The sequence below is a fragment of the Cyrtonyx montezumae genome, unplaced genomic scaffold (genome assembly GCF_038088225.1).
Source record: "Cyrtonyx montezumae isolate F1298 unplaced genomic scaffold, pur_monq_1.0 scaffold_3, whole genome shotgun sequence".
In the NCBI taxonomy this organism is placed as follows: Eukaryota; Metazoa; Chordata; class Aves; order Galliformes; family Odontophoridae; genus Cyrtonyx; species Cyrtonyx montezumae.
In genome coordinates, this window is record NW_027072034.1 from 125777247 (window position 1) to 125804606 (window position 27360).

General features: G+C 38.3%; 1 protein-coding gene across 1 annotated transcript in view; it reads right to left on the minus strand.

Moving 5' to 3' along the window:
- Positions 1-27360, minus strand: part of LGR5 (leucine rich repeat containing G protein-coupled receptor 5) — an 86022-nt gene that overhangs the window by 9370 nt on the left and 49292 nt on the right. The window contains exons 5-15 of the mRNA XM_065743302.1: positions 18560-18775; positions 15728-15799; positions 13578-13646; positions 10752-10823; positions 9906-9977; positions 9737-9805; positions 9533-9604; positions 7620-7685; positions 7343-7414; positions 5849-5920; positions 4191-4316 (exon numbers count right to left, since the gene is read on the minus strand). Coding sequence (XP_065599374.1) covers positions 4191-4316; positions 5849-5920; positions 7343-7414; positions 7620-7685; positions 9533-9604; positions 9737-9805; positions 9906-9977; positions 10752-10823; positions 13578-13646; positions 15728-15799; positions 18560-18775 — 978 coding nt within the window. The remainder of the gene's footprint in view (positions 1-4190; positions 4317-5848; positions 5921-7342; positions 7415-7619; positions 7686-9532; positions 9605-9736; positions 9806-9905; positions 9978-10751; positions 10824-13577; positions 13647-15727; positions 15800-18559; positions 18776-27360) is intronic.

Genomic DNA, 27360 nt, shown 5'->3' on the forward strand with positions numbered 1-27360 from the left:
TGAGCCCTCAGCTCTAAAGTGAATTTGATATTAGTGCATTTGGGGTTACTTAAGACTCTATACACTTCAATTTCTGTTGGGAATTAGCAACAATAATCCGCACACTTGTAACCAATACAAAATTACATAAGCTACTTTTTCACAGTACTCCAATAAAAGTTCAAGAAAACTAAGTTCTATCATGCAACTTCATGCCAGCACACTTACTTAAATATTCCATTTCTAAATCATTTCTCTTCATGGGATGTTTTAAAATATGAAGATTATCCTGATTAAACATTTCTGTAAACTTTCCCAGAAGCTCCTCTTAAATAAACTAGTGCTACATCCACGCATTACTAGACTGACCAACAGTCGCCTGAGCTGACAAAAACAAAATCAGACAAAAACCAACACTTTGAAAAAGGAAACACTGAAATTTCTGTGAGGTGGTCACTACAACTTGTGGTGTTAAACATTGTGAAGTCATTAATATAGCTGCAGCAATAGCTGGTGGGTATTTTAGGTTCAAGACGTGAAAGCAAATGTGTTTTAGAATGAAATAATTCAGTTGGAAGAAACTTTCACCTAGTCCATCTGCGTGAGCACTTCAGGGCTGACCACAACTTAAAAGTGCATTACTGAGGGCAGTGTCCAAATACCTCTTGAGCACTGACAGGCATCTAGCACCTCTGTAGGAAGCCTGTCCCAGGGTCTGACCACCCTCACAGCACAGAAATGCTTCCTGTTGCTCAGCCTGACTCTCCCCCAGCAGCACTGTGCCATTCCCATTCTGCCATCGGTTCCCAGGAGCTGAGCTCAGCACCTCCCCCTGCTTCCCCTCCTCAGGAGCTGCAGAGAGCTGTGAGGTCACCTCTCAGCCTCCTCTCCTCCATGCCCAGCAGCCCAGTGCCCTCAACCCCTCCTCAAAGGACATGCCTTCCAGCCCTGGTACCTGCTTTGTTGCCCTCTGCTGGATGTTTGCAAGGACTTAATGTCCTTTTGTATTGTGGATCCCAGAGCTGCAAACAATCCTCAACAAGAAGGAGCTGTACCAATGCTAAATGTAGCAGAAGAATCCCCTCTTTTGACCAGTTGGCCGTGCTGTGTTTAATGCATGGCTAACAAGAACAGATTCCCTGACCGTGTTGGGCTTTTACCCATGGGCCTGTCACAGAGTGGAAATGTGGACCTCACATGGTATTGTTTCACAGCTTCCACAAAGTGGACACAAAAAATGCTGCTTTAAAATTTTTTTTTGGTTAAAGGCTAAAACTCCAATTTCTTACCCTCTCTTTAGGTCTTTCAAGAACTTCTCGTTAAACCCAAACAGCTGATTTGTTTATTTTTGGTTACTGGGTCATACATACAGGTCCAAAACCTGCAAATACTTCTGAATTTCTGGGCAAAGCATATAAGAACAGACTGACTGAGCAACCTGGTCTAGGGAGCCTGCTTTGGCAGGGGAGCTGGACTAGATGATCTCTTAGAGGTCCCTTCTAACCTCTACAACTCTGTGATCCTGTGACCCAGAACACAATGGATCGGATATACTTTGCAATTCAAATAAATAAGTGCCAGCTTCTGGTGACAGAGGAGTTCCTTTCTTATAACAGCTACTTTTAACATGAAAAAAAAGGCAACTCAGACATATAGTGCCAAAAAGTCCTTTTTTTACCTGGTGCTTATGTGATGTTGGTGATTAGATTTGGCCTTTGTCAAATTATAGTCCCATAGAAACACTGCCTGAATTTATTTTTATATACTGCTTATCTTACCGATGCTATCTGTACCCCCGACATTTTTTTCCTGCTGCAAGGAATATCTCTTTTCCTGATTTTAGATCAAACAGCAGGGAACACAAGGTTGTTTTCCAACTCACAAAGGTGCAGGGTTGGTTGACAGTGAATGGGAATGCACAGTTATGACGGATGGTCTAGTCACCGAGTTCTTTACAGCACTAAATCAAAGCATCAGATAAAGAGGGAAGGAGTGGTTGGCAGACTGAATTTACTTCCTCATAGCTTGCTATAGCAAGCTGGGCTCGGCTCTTTGAGCATTCTTGTGCCATTGCTGAAGGTGGGGCAGAGGATGCTCAGCTCTTTGATGTGCTTGTGTATTGAACAGCAATGACCCATTTAGATGAGCAGGAAGCTTTTATACAGGAATTTGTCTGTAATGTTGTAACCAATGTCTAGTTCCAACAATTACAAAGGGTGAAATTTCATTTTGTTTCAGATCTCTGTTCAAGTTGGTGCCTCATGCACTGTCTGAGTGATCCTGTGTGAAGCCGTGGCCTCATTTTAATTTGTGGTATAAGTCCTACAGGCTCCAGGATAGGATTTTACTTCATTCTCTCCTGAATGGATATAGTTGCTCTTACAGATGTTAATCAGCTCTAGATATATCCGTCATACTTTTTATACCTTTTTAAAGAAGTAAGCCATTGCCTGACAAATCCTTTTAAATTACTCATTCCAACTAAATATGCTGTAGTTGCATTTTAGGAATATATGTAATTTATCTGGTGAAACAAACAAACAAGCAAACAAACAAACAAACAAAGAAACAAACAAACAAAGTATAATACTGACATAATAATTCAAAAATCTTAGTTGTACACAATCCTGTAAAACAGAGGATTATTCAAGGACCACTGCAGGTATACAGATGATATATATATTACTATATGTTTTCTGTTCTGGAGTGATCAATTTTCTTGTGTTTATGTTCTTTTTAAGAGGCTTTGGGCATTTCAGAATTATCACCTGCCTCAACATGTTGGCAAGGTCAGCAAGAGAAGAAAAACAGGCAGAAGCTCAGGCTCAGACATTCACAGCCTTTTATGATACTTGCTTCTTGACCTCCGAGGCTCATCTGAAGACTAACATAAAGCCTCTAGTACTTTGAACATTTATCTTATAAAGTAGTTTCACACACTGTGATTGAGTCATTGCCCAGTCTCCCCCGTGACAAACTACAAATACTGGGTTTATTAAGCCTTTTAAGGCATTGTTACATAGCCCTTTAATAATTTTTGCAGCTCTCCTCTCTGTTTATATTAACATACCATCATAGAAGTAAGTACTCCAGTGTGGTTCTATCCAGCGCTTTATTCAAACATTTAATCATCTCCCTATTTCTACTCATGACACCTTTATTTCTAACTACAAAAACTCCAGTCCTTTCCATCAGTAGCACATCTCCTTGAGTTGACTGCATATAACGACTGATGGAACTTTTCCAGTGCAAAATGCAAACCCAGTGAGGACATAAGGACAGAGTCTTGGAGACTTTCAAATCTGTCTGAACATGAGCATGGTCAACTGGTTCCAGGTGGCTCTACTTGAGCAGGAAGCTGGACAAGATTACCTCCAGAGGTCCCTTTCCATTTCTCTATGTTATGGTATCAAAAATTTTACATTAAAGGGAGGAAAAATTTTTCAGTTTGCACCCATCCCCCATGCAACTCCCATGAAAATCAAGGGAAAGCTAAGGGAGACTCCCCAGCATCCTGAAATCAGAGGCAAAATTATTTACTGTGACTTCTCTATGGTCATCCAGTGTCTGGCAGGGCTGCCAATAATCTCTACAGAACACTTTCTTCTTGCATCACAGAGCATCCAGCAAAAAATTATTAGCATCAAAATGTTTTATTAATAATGACAAAGTTTTTTGGGGGTTGGATTCAATAATCTCTTGAGGTCCCTTCCAACCCCTGCAATTCTGTGATTCTATGAATCCGTGTTATCTGAATCTTAAACAAAATATTACAGAAGAAAACCCACATTCATTTCTATGTGAAACAAAAATGGTCAAATATCTTGAAACTCCAGTAGCATATTTTTGATATTTACTGAATTCCCTCTAAGGGAATTTCTGTAAGGGAAACTCTGTAAGCACAGACCAGTAGAAGGACGTATCACTAAGGTGCTAGCAATATTGTTTTAACAGCTTTTGCAATATATCACCAGGAAGCAGATGTGGCTCATATTAAGCAAGTACTGGGGTTAATATTTCAAAACACTTCATAGTTTCTTCAGTTAAAAGTGAGCATAATAAAATAAGTCTATCATTTTTATCATATTTGCTTTGGTTTTAATAGCACAGATCAAAGACTGACAATATGAAACAACATGCGTTACACACTGACACACCTTCCACTGCACATGAACACAAATGTCGCTTATTAGATTTAATGATATACTCACTTGAGTTCTGGAAAATTGTCAGATGATATCAAACTTTGTAGTGCATGATTTCCTGTTAATTTTAAATGAGTTAAACCATGTAGCCCCGTCACAGGAAAAGAGGACAAAAGGTTGGATGACACATCCCTGCATAACAGCAAATAAATATCAGCTTACAGGTTCTCTTTTATTTGAATTCAGCATTAGAAGTGTCACATTGGAGAAACAGTTTTCTAAATTGATAAAAAATGGCTGTGTTATACAGAGTTCTCAGTCAACAGAGCAAAACTGCAACAGCACTCAGGAGTAGATGCCTATATTTCTAGCAGAAAGCTAACAGTGATTAAGGGGAAATGGTAAAGTAAGCCAAGGCAGAAGTTCAGATGCATTCGATTATCTATTACTCACTCCACTTTCCATTTCTTCAGTAAGCTGCCTCAGTTCTCTCTGAGATAATCTACACTGCAATACTTAAGATGGTCAATGCTCAAGAAAAATAAAGGACAGTCGGATGCTGCTGGAATGTTTTTATGGGTGGACTATAAAGTTCTTGTCCCTTGGACTATCTAAATCTAAAGGGCTAGTCTAAGATAAGAGACTTGTTGATGTACCGATCCTTTACCTTTTCAGGTTTAATGTGCTTGTACTAGTACATGCATATGTCCTATTGTTCACGATACAGTCAAATACCAAAGGTGAAACTCTCATCCAATTGAATTGGTGAAGTCTACCATTACTTCATTCAGATGAAGGCTACACGGTGTCATTTCAGGTAACACTTGGTACAATAGTTTGTGTGTGTGTGTGTGTTCAAAGGGGTTTTCCTGACTGCTCTGTGCTATTGAACAAGGGTGGAATTTATTGCTGGTAGCATGATGTTTCCGTAGTTTTTCTTCTGCAAGAAAGTACTAAGGAGGATCCCCCAAAAAGGATCCATAGGCAGCATTTTCCTCGTGGCCATTTTTCAGTGTGCTATTCAGAGGGGTGGCTCTGTCCATCAAAAAAAATTAATACCTCTTTTCAAAATTTTGTTTCCTGTAACTCCCAAATCAAACTACCAGATTATCTGTGGTCAGATGCCCATCAACGTGAATTTCTGAACAATCACAGTGCAGGATAACTCCAGAGGAATTTTCTTTCATGTTGTCCCCAGGGATGCAACCCAGGGATTCACCTTAAAGAGGTACTGCAATTATAGGAAAAAGTACAGACAGAAGTGCTTATAAATAAGACCTGCAAAACTGGATGTTTTGTGTTTTGACCATTAAATACTCTGACCGAAGTTACTAAAGAAGAAAAACTATTACAAGCAATGAGAAAGAATGTTTGTAATTTAATTTTGAATCAATTTCCTTAGTTTTGATACAAAACTAGTAAGGTATCCACTCCACTGTCAAAGACACTAAACTACTAAGAAGCTGAAAGAAGAAGGGCAGATACACTGATATGTTTCATGGAGCCCTAAACACTGTGACTGCACTCTGGTATATGCAACTTTGTTGTGATACCTATTGGAGCTGGTGAAGTACAAGAAAGCAGTAGATACGGATGTGACAGACCAGAAGATCAGAAAAGAGACAGCCTCTGTTTCTGCTGAGTGGAGCAATGAACAGTGTTTTTTGTATGCTTTTTCAAGAAAAATGTGAAAATCTAAATGTAAAAGATATACAAATACTTACAGTTTGATCAGAGATGGTAAAGAGGAGAAGGCATTGGGGTGAATAATTTTAATTTTGTTCCAAGCTAAATCCCTGCAAGAAAAGTGAGTGGAAAATAAATTACATACCCACTGAGTGAATATGGAAGTTTTCATACACCTGATTAGGGTGCCTGAATATAAAAAAAGATAATAATTGCATGCAAATATTTTTAATACACTGCAAATCTCATGCTGCAAAATCTTTTTGGGATTTTTAAAATTATGTTAGACAGTTAATGGCACTGCAAGATTCTCTAAAACTTCTTCATGCCCTTTACAGTTTAACTCAGTTGTTATCAGTCAGCTTCAGTTTCCCGAGGCAGCAGAAAGAGGACTGGGGTACACAGCCTACTAAGAGGTCCTCATGATATGACTTCTAACAGCAAATCCATTGTCAACAAACTTAAACTTCTTAGCCACAAACTTCACTGCCCATGAAAAAGTGAAATGAGTAAAAGTAGCTATATAATATACTATATATATATTGGCTTGATCCTGCAAAAACTCCTGAATAATTTCTCAACAAAATTATTCTGCTGTGTCTGCGTGAACACTATAAACATCCATAAGTTTGGAATTTATGATGGCTGCTCTGAAATTAATGCCTCCTATTTTATTATGTTGGCCCATGACATCAGAAGCGGACGTTGGTGGTACGGCAGTAGAGGTTGAACCTTCCTGCCAACATTCCATTCCGTTTTGCTGCTGTGTGACAGATGGCAGCAGAGGGGCAGTCTGATCAAATGGTGTCTGACATGGAAGTGTGTATGAAGCAACGGTGCATCACTGAATTCCTCCATGCAGAAAAAATGAGACACAGTGGCGCTTTCTGAATGTTTAAGGAGACCAAAAAGGGGATGTGAACGCAGTGAGGCAGCGGGTGGTGCGCTTCAGCAGTGGCAACAGTGATGTGAAAGATAAGCCACGTTCTGGATAGCCATGCACAGCTGTCACACAATGACACGAAGAGCATCTTAACCAGCTCATCCGTGCTAAACAGCTAATGATGATGAAAACTTGTGCTTTGTAGCTGAGAATTTGCTCTATCAAATAATGTTACTGTGCTCTTTGTATCTGTTGTAGTTTCCACGGGAGGAACTACTTTTGGAACGACCTATGTATTTCTTATTGCTCTTCTTTATAGAGAACACTTACCTCTATAAAGATTTAGTGCTCCTTAGAGCTGATTCTGCCAACAGATACTAGCTCTGGGACAGCATCTTTCTCCACCTCTATCATAAGTGTTCAGAAGTAAGAGCTTTAATGTCTGCAAACTTACATCTTCAAATTCATTGTTCAGATACTAAACTTAATGTTTATTCTGATTTCGAAATCACAACTTAATGGATGAAAGATCAAAGTGAGGACAAATAGAAATAAGGATGTTTTGTGGCAGACAGTGGACAGAAACTGAATAGATAGCAAGTATACCCAAGGTGTTTGAGCAGCCAGGTGAACCATCATTAGTACTCACAGAGAACGGAGAGAAGCCAGCTGCCGGAATGTGTCTGCTTTGATTTCATCTATTTCATTATGATGCAAGTCACTGAAACAGTAATAAAAATTCTCTCATTTTCAAAGGTACCCAGAAGACACTAAGAAGCATTTCAGAACATTCATGATCCACTTCAGTACACTGTAGGGGTATCTATTTGGTTATGGGAAATTGGTCACCAGTAACTGAATTGATGCTCAAGCAAATTCTATATAGATGCTTCTTATTAGACATTTTAGGATTGTTTGAAGCTTACATTTTTTGCAGCTTTTTACATGCAGTAAAACAGGGTAAATCTTCCAGCAGATTATATGACAGATCTCTGTAATATACAAGAAAAGAAAAGATTAACATTCAAAGTAATGCTACAAGAAAAAGATTGGCTTTCCTGTCTCTCTTCATGCTCATTTAAAAGCAACTTATTTTACAGGAGAATAGAAAAGTGCAGACTCAGTTATTATCTCTCATCTGTCAGCTTTTAATTTCTAACTGAGGGAAAAAGGAAACGTATTAACTCCATATCCTAGTTTTGCAAATTCCTTGCATTGTCTGACAATTTCCTGCTTGAAGTGCAGACTGCTGGGTGTTTTACAGTAACAGTGTTGGCAGTCTGCTTACAGGGAGCATTGGCTTTGCATCACAGACTTCATATTCATCACATTAAACTTCTGATAAATATTTAAACCATTTAAAGTACACTAATAAGTATATATTTACAAATATGTTAAATATATATGTACATTTTGTCTGAGAATATCCTATATTTTTATGGCAACTATCACAGTGAACTATAACCAGCTTTCAGTTCTACATTTCTAATTGAGCAGCATTGCCTCTGATCCTTAGAACTGTTATAACTGAGTGCTGTGGTTAAAGATATGGGAACAAACTTTGAAATCAATCACTATACGAGGGAAAAAAGCTCTTAAAAAGACCTGAGCCAAAACTCAACAAATTACAGAATAACTGAAACATCTGGACTGATTTATAGTATAATCTAACTAATCAAAAACAAGCCCAGGCAATTTGCAGAAATTAGAGGGAAAAAAAAAAAAAAAGAAAGAGAAGAACCAAACACCCCTCTCCTACCCACTCTCAACAGCCTCATCATATACATACATATACATCTTGTTTGGGGAAAACTGAATGTGAATTCTGCTCGTGGAAAGAATACAGAAAAAAAGCCATACATGTATAATTACAAAAATGTCATTTTCCCACAGTAATTTAACGTTATCAAGTAGAAGAGTAATCTACTTTCATTCCTGCTTCCAATTCTGTAAAACTGAATCGTATCTTCCCATTTGTTTTCTTGGAAAAAATTATCTTCACTATGCTATTCTGACAGGGGCATTTTGTAGATTCTGTATCTGACTTGTGAAAATGGTACAAGTAATGACAGTGTAGGATTCTACTGAGTCTATCAACTAAAATTTAATTTTTCTGGAAATGTTAATGATATCCACACTAGTATTCAGATCATGTGCTATAATTAGTTCTATTTCAGTGCTGGCCAGAGAAGCAATACAAAATACATTCCTAGTGATGTAATACATAGAGGAAAGTGTTGGCTGATTCTCAAAGAAGCAGACACAGTGATTACTTTCGTTAGTGATTAAGCAAACCCCAAGGACATTTCCAAGCTAAAATAATATTGGATATTTAGTATAAGAACTATGCCCCAACAATGCCAAGTTATAGTCTATCAAAATGTCAGTCAACTACTTAAGTCTGTCTGGAGAAGAATCTAAAAGAGAAGCATGAAAAGTGCTCAAAGCTAAACTCCTTACACAGATACATTTTCCATTCACTGCACTATCTGCCTCAGAAAGAAAAGAAAACAAAAGTGCTAAATGAGAGACAGAAGAAATGAAAACAAAGTCAATGGTTTTTTAAAAACAAAATCAAGAAATGTTTTAGCCTTTCTAAAAACCATGAAAGTTTATGTTCATTTTTGGCAGTGTGTGGGAAATTTTAACTGGTATGTGAAATATGAACTGTTGGAGGATGGTATTTTTGAGTAACACTCGGGACTCGCTCCCTGCTCTGATTTCTACGCAGTAATGTGATATAGAAAAATAGCAGCAATTGGGTAATTTTGAAATCATAATGATTTCATTTGTTCATTAATCTTTTTAATGTAAAGTTATTAATCATACTGAAACATACAGCACTTGGAGATTAGGCAACTGGTCACAAGCTGATTTGGGGAGAGAGGTGATCTGTGCTCCTGTGAGTGTCCTGTCAAGAGAATTTATAAAAATAAATAAATTAATTTTTAAAGATTGCAAAACATACGCTTATTTTGGGGTCATTCCTTAGAAAAAGTATCAAAAAATATAAACCAAAGAAAAATACTTCTTTAGTACTTACAAACTCTCCAGACTTGTAGTCCCGGTCAGATCAGGAAACTCAGTTATTTGTGAGGCACCATTTAAAGTCCTAGAATTTAAAACATCATTTCAATATAATTGCAATGAGGAATTTGAAGGACACCTCTAACACTGAAACTAAAGACAGTTTAAAGAAATTAAACACATACAGAGTTCTTAGTTCTGGTAAGTTTTGAAAAGCAGATTTTCCAACAAGCTGGATGGGGTTATCGTAAAAATGTCTGCAAAGAGAGAGCAAAAAAAGACATTTTATACACAGTGTTATACAAATAACACATATATAAAATATTATATGAAATATTTTAAGAGATTCAGAACACATTGTGTGATTACGTTATATACAAATGAGTAACCTCTTTATGCTCACAGGTATTTTGTGCACATGTGGTCCTGTTCTCACCTGCTAGCTTATGTCCATCAAGTATGATTTTAATACTGAAGTAGCCATTTTCCTTGGATTTAAAACCAGAAGCCTGCCATTTCCTCTTTCTCCCAGAAATATTAAAATCCAAAAATGAAGAACATTATGACATAAGACAAATTTGATAGATGAAGAAATCAGAACTTCACATATTTGGATGTCAATCCACAGCACAGGAGTACTGATTTTGTGGCTATTTTTCTTGAATTTATTTTACAATTTCTTACTTACGTTTGCCAATTAAATGCATTCTCATGCAAGATAATGGGAATTGAGACTAGAATCCATCATGAGTAATTTTCTACCTTCTACATTACCAGCAATACTAAGAGAGCTATAAGGAGAAGTTCAACTGAAAGGTCAATAATGATGTAGTGGTGCTCATTCTCTTTAAACAGGGCCTGCAAATTGCCACACTTCTCAGAAGGGTAGAGAAAGATATAAATTTGTTCACTTACATGATTATGTGCTACACATTACATTCACAAGAAGATCTATTAGACAACCACGAACATGGTACTTAATACCATATTCTCTATCACAAAGTGTCACTGAATAAACTGTTACCACTTACATTGTAATCAGTGATGGATTACCCACAAACGCACGCTCAGGTATTGACTTGATATTGTTGCTATGAAATCCTCTACAAAAAACAAACAAACAAAAAAACGATTTACACAGTAAAGAAAAAGAATGAAAAGGCACAATTTGTTTTCACAATGCACAACAGATTTTTTATTGTAATAAGTGTCTGTGTATAAAGATATGTTCTTGCTTTCTAGGGTAAGACAACTGGTAAAAGCAAGAGCAAAAGAAAAAATGAAGAAACATCTAGAATTTGGCACATGAGAAATGCCATGCAGGTGAAGTAAACTGCAAAACAGCATTTTAGAATCCTGGGACTCAGAGTAGGAAACAGTGTTTCATAGCTGTATGTCATGTAGGTACAGATATATATGTAACGTAAATACAGACATTAAATACTACATATGTACATGTATATATGTATCCCCCCCATATTTGTTAATTTGCAACTATTCCATTTGCTGCGATTACACAAATTTACAAGGTAAATGATTTTGTACATTATATTGTTGATTCTCCCACAACCACATTGTTGTTGAAGCATTTTAAATGTAGACATGAACAAGCTATCCAATGTGCCTGCTGGATAGGGGGCCAAAACTTGGTCTCATCATTAATTACTGGATTTTATTCATATGAGTACTTCTCCATTGTGAAAAACAAAAGAAACAACTAAGGTTTCAAAAGAACAATGATGATTTGTGTGGGAAACTCCCGTTAGTTCAGTCGGGTATGAAAAAGGCTTCCCAGATTAAACTTATACTTTTAGAAAGCCTCAAATTGTTCACTGATGCAAGCACATTTGGTCATTACTTCAACAGGTTCCACATTACTGGTTTCACTTGTTTAGTCACCGTGCTACTGCTGATGAGACAGAACAAGGCTCTAAATCCCTTGTTCTTCTGCATGCCATAAAAGCTGCATCCATGCAGAGGCAGAGTCCGAGCAATATGAGGATCCCGTTTCATCTAGAACCAGTGAACAGACTGGTTTTGTGGCCGTATTGAAAGGGATTCCTTGTACAGTAGAAAGGCAAAGGAAATGGCATAACTGCTTCCCAAGGCATTCTCTGGCCCCTCATCGCCACTGACGTGGTCAGAATGTGGGAGCAGCCCCATCATCAGCCAAAAGTAAATTTCAATGAGTTTCTGAATAATAAGAGTCTATAGCACTTCAGAGCTGACTGGGAGAAAGAGTGAACATGGCTATAGCCTGCATCCTGTGCACTGCACCTCAGTGATACACTCCATCTGAACCAAAGGTACGTTACTGCCTACTACTGAGCAAAAGGGCTTAAATCTATCTGCACCCCTGGGTAAGGGGACTGTAATAAGACTACACTGGGAAAAATGTTTCACAGGCATCTTCAAAACCTAACAGCTATACTCATTCTGCAGACAGAACTACCCCTACAGCTGAGAATGACGAGGGCAGAGCATCTGGGGCTGGTATAGCTCTGACTTGATGGCTTGCTGTCTCCAAGATGAGAAAAAAAAAAGCCATATTCTGTGTTTTCAGACCAAGCATGAACTCTGAGAGAAGAAAGAGACCTGACCCAGATACACTTTAGTAATGTGTAGCCCTGAAATAAGCTGAACCTTTGTGGCTCTGGGTCCCTCTTGGCAAGAACAGAAGAACCCCCATGGTGCCCTCATGCTTTTAGGATCTGTTTCCAGGGCCCAAGCAAAATACTGATGTACACAGACAAGTTCTGTGCTGGATTTGGGAATTCAGGTTGCAGTTTCACATTCCAAAGATTTCCTGCACAGAAGAGATCAGCTGCCACAAGCAGTTTGGTAACTAGATACGAGGTCCTATGGGTCCAGAAATCTCAAGAACATCAGAGAGTTTTGTGGACTGGACAAGATGCATTTACTGCAAACTCAAGTTATACGTTTGGCTACTGACTCCAGAGGTCAGCAAAAAAGCAGTTCTTCAGTCCCATTGGATTTCACGCCAATTATTTTAAGCCTCAGGAGACAGAACAGCAGCTGAGAGTAGCTGGACTAAGAAACTCATAGACCCACAAAGCCACACTCTTGGGCAGCACTGGAAGCACTGGGCTGGAGTCAACACTACCTGGGGATTCCCCACTTCCAAAAATCCCAGGTAGCTACATGAAGTGGCTTTACTGTCAGTTTGTGATGCAAAAGTAATACAACTGTGTCCACCTGCCATATGATTACCTAGTTTTTGTAAAGCCTACGCTGACAATACATGTAGAGTGGCCATACACACTGTTGTACACACTGTGTTTAGAATGTGTGAATATTTCATTCATTCTTTTATAACTCAGCTGTTTCTTACAATAAACTTGGCTGGTTTCTTTTCAGTATTGACATTATGTTAGAGAAACCACGTCTATGCATCCAGAAGTTTACAACACTACAAAGGACTATTTAGGTTGAAAAGAGAATGCTTTAATTCAGTGGGGGAGGAGGGTTGGAAGAAAATATTTAAACTTGATCAGCCAGTAAGAGGGCCATGTTTTTTCCTTAGTCTAGCAGACTGTGATATTTTGGACTGCTTGGAAAGAACAATTGCTGTGTTTGGGACACAAAATGAATAACTGTGTTCCAAGGATGAAGTTCCTGAAAAAAGATCTGCTGCACAATGCAGTACAAAAGTTGTCAGAACTTGAATGCTCTAAACTTCATGTTGAAAATTATCTTTTATGCACGTTGGCATGTTTATTAGTTTTTCCTAGGATATCAGTTTTTAGGGATTACTGACAAAATCACCAGCATTAAGAAAATAATCAGTCACACACTAGACAAAACATCCTCCATCCTAATATAAATGCTGTACTCACAGTTCTTTTAGGTTTGTTAGTGTCCTGATAGCAGTGGGGAACTCGTCCAGACTGTTGTAATTTAAATCTCTGTGTGAAAATAGATTGTGTTATTTAGGTTTTGTGTTGCATCAAGAATAACAGAATTGTTGGCATTCGTAATGAAATACCACTTTTCATGCATTGAATGAACATGTATAACACAAATCCAGGAAATCTTTAAAGTGCATGGATGTTCTGCAAAAACTTCTATTTAGGGCACATTCCCATTCCTATTTTTTTAATCATACAATAAACTCAAACTTTGTCATTAACTGTATTGTTAAATTTAAGCTTTGGCAGTACTCATGTGGATAATGTTTCTAACCATGCAAATTGTAAAAGCAGTAGTTCAGCTTGGGTAGTGACCTTTGCTTTAAGAACTGCTCATGCTGCAGTGGCAATTAGACTTCATTATGGTAAAGTGAATGAACTATAAGTCTGCTTCTGCCCTGAGCGAGACACGTGCATCCTTTAGTAGTCAGAAGACACCTGAAACTAAAACTGAGACGCGCCTGCGTGGTGCTCCCTGAGCACTGCTATGCAAAGAATACAGCCTGAAAAAACTGAGGAACAGCCTTATGGAATGGGCAAAACAGAAATCACAGCTTACAATAGATGGAAATTGAAACAGTATCAGGCTGAAGTAATTCAGGCAGGAAACTGCTGTCTGAACTCAACAAGGCTTTCCTTCCTGCTTGTAAATCTCTCTCTCCCACTTATTGACAGAAAGAGATTACAGGCAAGCACAGTTTTGCTTTGCCCTCCAGTGATATGTGGTTTCCAGACCTATGCATCAATGCAAACAAATGAGCTTAAAGCTGACATCTGTCGTTTATGCTGAGATCTCTTCAGATGACCTTGAAACTACCTTGAAACTGGTCTATACAGTATGCAAGTAGCGAGTCTGAGGCAAGTGCTACACTGTCCTACTGCAGTGAAAGGACTCCACCTGCATTTATTCCCAGGCTCGTGACCGTCTTCTGAGTTTTCATCTCTTTCATACCAGGTGGCTGCAACTGGGTTTGCAATTACTTATTCCATTGTTCTTTTTTTTCCCCATTTTTGACCAAGTGCCATGTGAATCTCACTTAAAAAAACACAACAAACTATTACATTTTCCTTCTCTCTTTCCTGTCCCCCTTTCCGGTGCTACACTAAGGGACTTCCTCTCAACTCACAGCAGACTAGAAGTCAAAACTGTAGAAGTGCATTCCATTTGAAAGGGATCAATGCAACTGAAACTAGGGAATGAAAAGAAAAAACGAAAGCCAAGTTTTCTTGCTTTCTGATCTTACTGAAACATGAAACATGAAAATGAGCAGTACATACTTCTGTAGATGAGAAAGAAAGTAGTTACCTTGAGACTAGCATTATTCAGATTTGATATTTTGTCTATTTGCTCCTCAAATCAGGCCTTTATCCTCTGCCCTAGTTAGGTGAAATCTCTTAATATCTCTGAGAAGGATTTAGTAGATTGTGACAGGTGGCAGAGCAGAAGAAGCAAGGTTTTACTGTTCCTGCAGCATTTTGGGGTTCTGTTGCTTACTCTAGAGATATGAACAGAACTTTGACAAAAAATTCAGGCAACCATAATCTTTATAAGTGATATTCTTTAGCAAAGCCTTTTAAAGACAAAATCTCGGACACAACCGAGATATCTCTTTCCTTATAAAACGTACACAATTTGGGTATTTGCCACTTCCTCTATTTTCAGGAATAAAAAAATTATTTGATTTCATAACACTCTTCTATGCTGAGACAGTTTCTTTGTGGTAAATCTTTTCCTTGTGACAGTTTCCCAATCTAGCCATTAGGTTTATTGATTAAACAAGACAAGTAAATAGTAATAAACTAGTCAAACACAACTGCTCATGAATAGCCACTTCTTTTTCAAGGCTCAGGACAGTTCTCAAATGTCCTTTCAACAATTTATCAATTGATGATGCTTATTAAAAAGCCAAGCTAATTTTATAGTCAAAAATAGAGTCATTGTAAACCATCACTTAGATCCTGTAGCGATTAGGCAAGCCAAAAAACACATTTAGCTCTTAGGCTATTTTTATTCTTCCAGAATATTAATGAAAACACTGAAAAAAAAAAAAAAGGAAACAAATAAGAGGTCAACTCACAAAGTCTCCAGGCTGTGGAGCCCATCAAAGCATTTCTTTCCCAGGGAGTAGATTCTATTGTTATGGAGATGTCTGCAGGGGAACATTAAGCACACAGTCAGGAAAGCACATTGCGCACAGTGGACTTAAGCAAAACGTTTTGATGCTTAAATCAAAATAAACGTGTTTTCAGGCATGCACCAATTATATGCAAGTCATGATTTTGCAAGTTCATGTAGAGGAGGCACTTTCACTGCCTTCCCTTGCTTTCTCCTGACAACACTCCACCCAAGTGGGATTCAATTTGGGTCCACAGAAGAGATTTGTTTTACAACCACCTACAGGGCTTATAAAGGGCATAATCTGGAATTCTAGGGTGGGTTTTTGCTCTTTAAATGCTGTGAAATTGTATACATATTCTCACACATTATTAATTAACATTTAGAACTGTGGGAGGTTTTTACTTCGAAGATGTATATTCAGAGGCTCTTACAGGGGATGGCACAGACTAGGAGCAGGTGAGCAGAAGGATAATAAGGCAGAAACAGGCATTACCCTTGAAGAATGAAAGAAGACACAAAGTCATAGGACAAGGAGTCACAGCTTCACTGGGATGAGCAAACTAATCAATTTTTAGAGTGCTTTAATTTGCTCTCCTTTGAAACTGTATACACCTGTAGGTCAACACCTTCTTCTCAGACATTCAGCTACTGAGATTAACTGCTGCATGTTCCATTTCAGTCAAACCCTGCCACGTGAAGGAGAATGCTGCCTACTTCTAAGATTTTTATACTGACATGGAAAAAAATCAATCTGTGTTAAGCTCATTAATGGTAGTAGGTACAACTTAGTGCTACTTAAGTTGGCTTCTGAAGATGCATTTTTCCCAGCAGACTTATTTTATTCTTCACACTTCAGTCTCATAGTGGAGGAAAACTATGAAAGTAACACGTTAAAAGAGAAGATGGGTTGTGACTGAGGAGCTGCCAATTTCATACCCTTTAATGCTTCATTCTGCACTGCAAAGATAATTTTAAAGGTCACAGAACCAAGAGACATTGAGTATCCCTGTCCATGCGGGGTTTCTGATGTAGAAATACAGATGTTTTATAGGCTTCTCCCTTCCTAGGAAAAACTTCATCATTTTTTTAAGTGATTACACTGAGCTGTAATGTTTTAGATAGCATGAAGAATGTCTACGAATTCCAGTTTAGTTTGGCTTGCTAGTGATGGAGCTTCAAACCTGCTCCAGCTGAACATGCATATTCACACACAGCTGGGAATTTGCCAGACTGAATAGAGTAGCAAACAAAAGAAAGCAGAACCACACGGTAATATTTTTATGAGCCAAAAATCATGGAATCATAGAATTGCAGAAACTTTAGAGCTGGAAGGGACCTATAAAGGTCATCTAGTCCAGCTCCAAATCTAGTCCAACAATTAGTCCTGCAATGAACAGGGACACCACAGCTACTCAGAAGACCAGAAAGAAGCAGGTCAGATCTAAAATATGGGAACCTGAGTGAGCAGAAGCAATCAGGGGATAAAGTGCTCATTTTCTCCTGGCTTTCTTATCTGCCCTCCTATTTCTGCATTTATGGTAGGGATCTAGAGAATGACATTCAAGATATTCTCTATCTTCTCAGCATTACTGAAATGTCTAGGAGCTTGGTTAGATGAGGAGCCTATCCACTCCCCTATTCACTTTAACTGAAATGTGACTGATGATGTAAACTCAGGGCAAAGATTGTGTACTACAAGGCAGATATTGCACACTTATATTTGGTGCCCCATACATTTACATCAATACATTAAGCACTAGGCAAGGATGGTAGGTACAATACCCAAGAACCCTGAAGTGTGCCAGGTTCAATGCTTACAGTGGGGTTAGAATATGCTAAAATTTGCTAAGTCTCTCACAGGCTATAATTTCAGACAGCTTGTAAACCTTGACTATATCATTCTCTCTTTAATAATATAACATTTTCCAAAGTATCCTGAAATAACTTCTCAGTTTCTCCAGCCAGTCTAGAATTTTTTTCTGCTTGGTGCATTCCCAGAAGATAAAAAACTGAAACCACGCTTCAGAGTATTCCTTCCAGATTTTGTGCATTTTGCATCTGATTCACTTAGTTATATCAGTATGCAAATATATAAAAATACAAAGCTACATATCCTTTGAGTAAAGCAGAACTACACATAGTTCTGAAGAAGCTATATGTAGTTTCTACTGGACAGCATTCTAAGTCACCCAGAAAGCTTTCAGTTCATTTCCTGTTCCTAACCTTCGTCCATTCAGTACTGCCTTAGAAAGCATAAAACTCATCTATTCCTGTTACTTTTGCTGACTAGCTATGATGATTTTTTTTAATTCCCTTACATAATTTTTTACTGGAGGCAAAACTTTAAAGGTCCAAACACTTTAGCAAATGTGACTTTAAGATGATGTAGAAGCTCTGTTTCTCTAAGATAATTTTAAAACATTTATACTTAAACAAATTAAAAAAATAATTTGTTTTTAAAAAATAACATCTTCTATAACAAGTAGGACTGAACTCATAGAGTATCATCATTAGGCCTAGTGCAAAAGTAGAAGGGAACCACAGCTTTACAGTCCAAGATGCATAAGTTTAATATTAACACTGAAAGAAAAAAACAGAGGCTTAGTTAACCCATATACACAGCTATTTATCTCTCATTTACTAACTTGGGAGAGACTAGGGGATGTTAATTAAAGGTTATCTCAAGAAACACCTAAATTGAACACTGTATCTTCAAGTAATTTATCACAAGGAGGTCAGAGCCCAGCAAAGAAGCAAAGATTCTGGCTAAAAAGCAATTGATAAAACTTACAGAACTACCAAACTAGAGAGGTTTCCAAAAGCATAGTCCGGAATGTAATGAATTTTATTCAGTGCCAATGTCATTGCCTGAAGTGCTGGTAAACTTCTAAAAGCTTGGATGGGTATTTCTGTCAAAGAATTATCATCTAGCCACAGGTGTCTAAGGGAGACCAAGCCATTGAAGCAGTTGGGGGGCACATAGTTGATGTGGTTGGCATCCAGGCGTCTAGGAAAAAAAAAGAAATAAAGAAAATTGATTCTGAGGAAAGAACAGTGGATTTTCACAAGAAACTATCACCCAGAACACAATGAGGGTAGGCAGCATTTGCCACATCAATTCTTCTTTTGCCAGAGATTCTATATTTCCATCTTGTTTGCAATATTATTTCTGGACCTCACATGGTGTTCACAAGTCTTCTAGGCAGCTGGCTCACTGCTCACAGCTCTCCTTTGGAGTCTCTGGTTCACTGAGAGCATAGACTAATCACTTTTGAACAAAGCCTCTCTACGGACCGGTTACAGATTTGTTTACTTTCCCAATTATTTGAAAGTATGGGATAAAAAGTATAAGAAACTCAGCATGACACTCAGAATCTATAAATCACTGAGTTGCTGTGCTGAAAGCTGCTCTGGGTTTCCAGATGCTATCGATCAATTTTAAAGCTAAAAATAAAAATCATTTCTGGGTTTCTGCTCATGTCTTACTCCTTCATAAAAGCTGCACAGTCCAATTATTCTAATGAGCAACGAACATAGCATTTCTCAATAGCTGAGCAAAATGGTTTTAAACAGAGATCAGTGTTCCTAATGCAGTTGATTTCCTTAGAAGTTACTTGATGCAGTTCAGCTGCTGCAGAGCCAACAGAGGGAGCTCAACTACATGTCACACCTCTCCAGAGCTGCAGGTGATATTTTGCTTTCACATTTTTGTATGTAAAGATAAAACCCTACTTCACTTTTTGCAGATATGGCACTAGAAATACTATGTCATGAAAGTCAATCTCTAAAACATTTCTTGAAGATGTCTGTACAGAAGAGTACAGAGATGAAATAAAAACAAATTTAATAAGGAGTTTTGAAAACACTACGAAACAAACAGACACACCCAAGGAACAAATAAGTAATTCTGCACAACCTAAATTCGTTCTGAGAGGAATGTAATACCCTTTGTGATGGGCATGATCATCTCTTTATTTAAAGCTGCTTCCTCATTTTCAGTCACGTAAAACGTCAGGTCCATTCTATCTCCTGCTCTGTGCTCCTTCTACCTTCTGCATGAGAACAAATAATGAATGCGAAGGCTTCGTGCCAGGCTGGCAAATAACTGAGACAAGGTCAGTTGGAACAAATTTATAAAGTTCAGTGTCAAAGCCCCTGTACAATTACATTTTCAATATAATAACTGACATGGCAGGCAGCAGAGACAGAGCTTTCAAAATAACTCAAGGGTCGGTCAACAAATGGGTGAGGCTGGAAATGTTTAGAAATAGTCATGCTGTACCTCCCCCCATTCCCCAGGCAACAACCGTGCCATGCTTATGTTTTCAAATAAGGTATAATTTGAATGAGTAGATGAGGTTTCTTTGTGTTTGGTCAGAAGTAAATTTCTTCCCTGTGTGATGCTGGTATGTAAACTAAGAACTTACAGTTCCATTTATTTGACAGTTACACTGATTAAAGAATGGAGGCTTTATTCAACCTAAATGTGTTACTGTGACAGTCAGCTTCTTGCTCAGTGCCAAGGCTGACTGTGCAGCTCCGACCTCCCAGAGGAGGACGGACTCCAGAGGAGTTAGTCACAGAACTCCTGCTTGCGTGGCAAAGCCAGAAGTCAGCTGTTTGTGTGATCCTGTGGCTGCAGAGGCAATACTTCAGCTGTCTTCAGCGAGGTACGGGTTTCTACCTTACCAACATTCAGCAGCAAATCAAGGAATCAATTTTGTTTATTAATGAAGTTTCCAAATATAAACTCACTACTCCTATGTAAGCAAAACAGGCAACATAGGACTGCTGTAATATAAATGAGATTCTAGGTAGCTGACTTATTCCTTACAGAAACTTTGTAAGAAAATTTGAAACTACAATGATTTGCATTGCATGTCCTATTACTGGATTATACACCCTAGTGGTGCTCATGAGCACTGCCTCGAGTGCTCTTTTGTTATCTAATCTTTTTAGAATTTCCAAGTACCATTTTCCCCTCTTGCAGATAATAAAACATTTCAGTAGTGGTTATGTTTCCTGTCATACTGTAGGTAATGTACGCTGATGTATAAAGCGCTGATCAAAATCATTGTTTTCAGCCAATTGTTTTACATACGCTGATCAAAGTTTTGGCACTTTCAAAACTAAACCCATTAACTCACAAACATGACCCTATTTATAATTGAAAATATATAGATAACAAGGTGAGTTTGAAAGCTGCTATTATATTCCAGAGAGAGCCAGTTTAGGGAAACAGAAAAGCTTGATCTTTTCCCATAGACATCATGTAAATAAAACAGACAGTACGAAATTCACTATAAGCTCACTTAAAATGTCCAAACCTTTCAAAGAAAATGCTTAAGCTGTGCAGACTGTATCACACTGGTGTTTCCTGTGGCATTCTGTGAATCCTAGGACCATATGCATTACAAATGATGAAAAGATATTATTCATGTAGGATTGAAAGTATGGCTGATTAGTTTTGAATTATATTTTTGGATCAATTCAATATGGACACCTAGCTTTATGCCACTGGTAGGTCTCCACATGAATACATATATTTTCCCTTTCTCCTAGTCTTATCCCAAGAGCAAGCTCAGGTACAACCTAATGATATACCTTGTGTTTAGGAAGTCCTTAAAGTCTTTTTGGTGAGCCTTTCTCCTTCATTCAAGGTTCAGTAGAATGCTAGGTATGGGATCAGGAAGAAAACTTCTCACAGGTCATTTTTCCCTCTGAGATAAACATCTATTACATGGATTGCCTTTTCTTGCAAGGGATGAGGGACTGAACATAATGAAGGGATGGGACAAGAGGAAAGCTACAATGATAGATAAAGACATCAAGAATACAACTCTGACAAAACCAAATGATAAGATCCTTCATGTAACAGGCAGGGAAGGCAAGGAACTGACTGCACACGAGGACTGATGGCAGGTACACAGATGGCAGAAGGTCACGCTCCTCCCTCTCCTACCACTTTTTTCCTCCCCAGGCTCTATAGAAGAAGACAGGCATGGAAGGCATGGAGCAATGATGAACAAGAACTGGGGAGAGGGCATGTCTGGGGTGGGCATCATAGAAAGAAGGGGATCAGATTGTGGTGACATGGACACTCTCAAGGGTTTGCTCATAGGAGTTAAGCTAAAGCCATGTGTAAGGAATGACATCAGAACTAGCTTTGAAAAGTGAATCTAATGAAAACAGAGCTGGTTACTGTAAGCATGGTTTCTCCAACATATCCCTTTAAGCAGGATACCCCCTTCAATCTGCAGGGGAAAATGCTGGGATTGTGAAAGCTTAATTACAACACACCAGCACAGCAGTTCCCACAGATTTCAGCCCTTGTATGGGCTTGTACAAGACTGATACAAGAAACCCTTTGCAGCAACAGCAAGACTGAAATAGAAGGAAAAAAAGTCACAAGTCATAGTTTAAGAACATTCGTTTCTGCCCTGTGGCTTAGTTAAACTCTGTCTGCACGTAAAACATGAGAAGGTCTCAACAGCTCTGAGAGTTCTGATTCTTAGCATTTCTCTTCACATTCCTCAGGTTAGAATACACCTGGTGTGCCACGATACTAGCATGTCATATAAAGCACAAATATCCAGTTCCAAAGCTATTTTCATACTGAGACTGGCCTCAAAGCCCTAAAAGTGGGAAAGAGTGGGGCCAGCAGGAGTTGTTGGGTCATGCTAGGAACCTGGCTGCACAACAGAGGTCCAAGACCAGACGTCTTGTGTGTCTGGGAATGTTGCCAGTGACCTCCGCTGGCTTCCCAAAGCAGGTGGCTGCATGCAGGGTGCTGACAGGATGGCCCAGGCCTGTAGGAGCTGCCAAGTGGCCTCAGGTAACTGCTCAGCCAAACCCCATCTGGCAGCAGTCAGAAGTGTGCCAAGGACCCCGCTGACAGGGCAGCCGGGCAGATGGTCGTGACCAGTGATCTGGAGTGCCCCTATGCCCTGTTTGCCCTGCTAGACTGGCTTCAGCTACGCTATGTCACCACACGATGCCCATGAGATCCTCCTGTATCTTTTTCGAACCTCTTATGTCTGATCATTTCAGCACTTGGCCTTCTCATCCTCCTCCCAGAGGCAGTGTACGTCCTGGTGGGTTTCAGCCATGCAGAAAGATTTCTCATTAGCAGTTCTGAGGTTGAGAAATGTATCTCTACAGGTACGAATAAAAAACAAACAAACAAACAAAACCCAGCATTCCTAGAGAGATTGTTCAGCAGACAGAAAGGAGTTAAGACACCAAGTAGCTTCTACTGGATGCAAGAAAACATCACTCAGTGGCCTGGAATTGCTGATTCAGTTCAGATTTGTACTCTACTTTGAAAGCAATCTGACCCTACAGCTGTTCGTGTAGGAACTGGACTCAAATATTAAGTGGTAGCACAAACAGTCTGGGGATCCTTGCACGTCTGTCCTCCTCCTAGCTGTTTATCAAGCTCGAAAAGTGTGTGACTGAGAAGAGTGCTCTGTCCTGGTACTCCACAATTCAGTCCCTCTTCTGTTATCTAGTGTGCCCTAGGGTTCTAGAAGCTCACACAGATAAAACATGAAGTAAAACTAGACTGTGAGTTTTGAGACATCTTTGTCTATGTGTACAGTTGTATGCATGAGTACACACAACCTTGATTTAAACTGTGGGAAATTCCTCCTCAGGGAGTTTGAGGGTAACTGCTGAGGTACTGGGTTTCCTAAGAAGGATAAAGCCTTCTGTGGATTTCATTATCATGGGGTGTGACATGAAAAACCACAACTGAAGCTCCTGTCTTTTCATGAAAACAATTCTCCTGGGAGAATGTGATTTCATCAAAGTTGGTTGGTCTTTTAACTAAAAATTAGGATTATTAACACAAGCATCATGGTAGAAAAAAAAAAAACAAAAACAACCAACTGTTTATAACGTTAACACTTCTGAAAAAAAGGCTTTTTAGTTTCAAGACTGAACTGGAGGCATCTCAGAACTCTGTACCATGAAAGTCTTCAACTCCTTTTTCAGATTAAGAATTTCTTTTGAAATGTCAAACGTTTAGAGAAGTAGGGAGAAAGATGAAAAATCCATTTTCTGACCTGTTCCAGCCAAGCAAATTGCTAAGAACATCCAAGTTGATTTCTAGTTCATCTTTCACATCCAGCCTTGCCTTGAATGCCTCCAGGGATGGGGCATCCACAACCTCTCTGGGCAAGGGACTTTTAAGTCCTTTTAAGTTTTACAGGAATGAAAGCAGGTGGTATGACATACTACAAATACTGCTTGTTTTTTTCTGTAATTTCTGGTTTGGCACGGACAGTGAGATAATACTTGATCTATTCTTGATTATAATCATTTCTATCTGACAGTGCAATAAGAAAAGCTTCTTATTAACAATGATTTCTAAATAAGAAAGTAAACTGAATTAATCTGTGGCATTCACTGCAGGGTGATGTATTACAATAGTCCCAATAAAAGAGCAGCAGAAGCTTCGCTTCTCCATCAGCAGTGCCAATTAGACTTCCCTCCTTTATTTACTAAGATTTGCAAATAAAGATCTCCAACTTACCAGTTGCTAATAACAGAAAATGTTATGTTTTAACATGCTCAGGGAACAAATCTTAGAATAATTTGTACATCATTGCCTGCTTTATCAATCCTTTCTTGTTTAAACAATACTGAAATGCCAATTCTGGTACATAAGTGATCTCACTAAAAATAATAAGACAATTACACTACAGAAAAAAAAAATAATCTATTTAAACAAATAGTTAAATTCAGTTGAAATGGTCAGAAAGCAAGGTCATAATTAATAGTAATAGTAAATTAATAGTAAATAAATCAGTATACCTACATAAAAGGCTTTTGGATTACACGCATATTCCAAATTATTAAAAGCCTTCCTGATTTAAAAGCAAAGTGGAGATATTGGAGCTTTGGGAAATGTAAAATCCAGAGACCGTCTGCTTACAGTCAGTTCTACACAAGGAGACAGCATTCAAGTGACACTTCAAACCCTGCTGCCAAGATCTAAGTTGTGACACCAGTCATTGTGTGTTGGCTGTTTTCAGTCATGGAATTTGAGAACTTATTTTCCTCTTCTTGGCTTAACAGAAACAAATGTCATTTGAATTGTTAGGGCTAGTAAACCAGATAATCTGTATTCATGACAAATTTCAAAAGGAAATTACAGCCCACATAACATGCTGAACACGGAGATAACCACATCTATGGGCCAACAAAGTAAAGAAGGAGGCATTACTTTCAGAGCAGCCCTTGTATACACATGAGATGCATGCACACACAATTACATACATATTTATATAAAAATGATTTTAACATAATCCTCTCCAGATTCATTAAGGTATCAAGGTGGTTAGGATGGCTTGCCTCTACGTGACTGGCTTTCTTGGGTGAAAATACAAAGGCAGTTCTAAGCCCTGTCATCAGTTTTTTGGTGGGTTTTTTTTTTTTGCAGCTATACTAACCTAAAGAAAAGGGTTAATGAGGCTTTCGAAAACCATGCCACCTGTCTAGTTAAACATAATAAATACAAGAAGTTGTTATCTTATAGAACTTGCCTTTGTGTAGGCTTTTAACCTCTTAATTACACCCTTGAAAAGACTACTGCTATTTCAAAGGTTTCAAGAAATACTTCCTATTGTAAATCAGAAACCAATGCAAGAACCACCTTGTGAGCAGAAAATTCCTAGACTGTAAGAAACGAGAAATTGAATCTTTGCACACCTTTATCTGACAAGCACAACCTGGTTTAAGCAAACAAAAGAATAATAGTTTTCTTTTCCTCAAAGAGGTCTCTTTTGCCAGTGATCATCTTTCAGCTGATAGTAGCTTTTCTGTACAAACCCATATCGTTCCATCTTGGGACTGCTATGCAGCTGTCTAAAAGTTTCTGCTGATCACTCCTATTCTCTGTCTGCCTCAATTTTGTCACAAAACATCAGCCCTTACACAGACTACACACTGCAACTATGTTTGCTTCACTTCTTCAGCTTCTTCACCTACGGAAAAGAATATCTGCAAAAAAAGAATGAGTGAGACTGTCATTTTGTTTAGAAAGTGTGCTGGAAATTCAACAGTCTCTTTCAGAGCAACAAAGGAACCCTTGTTTGCTTGGCTTATCATGTTTTGGTCCAGAATGTGTATAGAATGATGTGATCTCAGCAAGATTTTTTTTTTGTTTGTTTAGCAGAAAGAAAATCTAATATAGTCAGTAGACCAGCATTTTCTCATGACTTTTTTAAAAGATCAAAGGAAAGAACTGTAACCTCAAAAGTATATGGCTAAGATATTTCAGGCTGTCTGGTCAATAAAGAAAAAAAGGTACAGACCAAATAACAATTTATAAGATAATTAATTCTTAAGGCTCTTTCACCTTTACAAACCGTAACGAATGCTTTGTGTATTAAGGAGGTAAGTATTGTTCAAGACAGACATAAGAACCTGGGAGCTGAAATAGTATAATGTGTGCCTGTGTATGGGTAAGTTACATACAGACAACAAAAGTTTGCTGGAAATTGATTCATTCTATTATTTGGGCCTTCAGATTATGTCTGAACTGAATGCGTGCAAAAGATGTGAACTTTCTGGTCGAACTTCCTTACATGCAAAAAAATAAGAACATGTTTAGCACAGTATGCTTCCCAGGCAATATACCTCAGCTCTTACCAGATCAGTATATACACTGCTCTTGTCACTATCACACTTTTACCAGTGATGTCAGTAATCACTGCACACTGCAGCAACATTTTTTTGCAATAGTCACTCGAACCTCTCTGAGGATTTTCACATTAGGAACTTGAAAATAATCTTATTTCCAAATAATTCTGTAAAGGAATATGGTGATCAACTAAAGCACGGAGTTGGCTAATGTTTTTGTATATCCAAAAAACATGCCTTTTATCAATCACCTAGAGATGATGTAGTTGCAAAATATGAACTTCAAGTGCATCAGAAGGAACTAATGGTAATCAGTTGACTGAACAACAATATGGAAAATGGATTTCAGTATACGTAGATGTAAAGTTAGGCCCATGAGGAGGAAATTCCCACTTGACAAGACAAAATCCTGAATCTGCTAAGAAAAGCATGTCTTTAAGTCGTGTTGTGTGAAAACTATAGCTTAATGTTCAGTAGCTGTTAAAAAAATTAAACAAAATGAAGCTTGGGGGTTAGCAGGAAAGCAAATAACAAAAAAAACCCCTCTCCATATTTTCCACTGTAAATCCAGGCTATGCCAACACTTTCAATATTCTAGGCAGGTCTGACTGCATCTTGACTCAACTCAAATAAAATATAGAATAACTGGAAATAAGTTCACTAATGAATAACAAGGATGACTGCATGAAGGCAATAGCTTCCATGTGAGAAACAATTCAACAGTTGTAACCATTGGAGATAGGACAGAGGTACATAAAATCTAGGGTTCCTTAATAAGGAACAGCTGTTTATACCTTCTTGAATCTGCACCTATTAGCATCTATTACCATCAAATGTGTTAGTAAATTCCAAGCAAATAAAAAGAGGTACCTCATCACAGAGTTAGCTGATCAGCAGATATGCTGCTATGGAAAATAATGGGTGTTACATTAGCACACAGAAGAA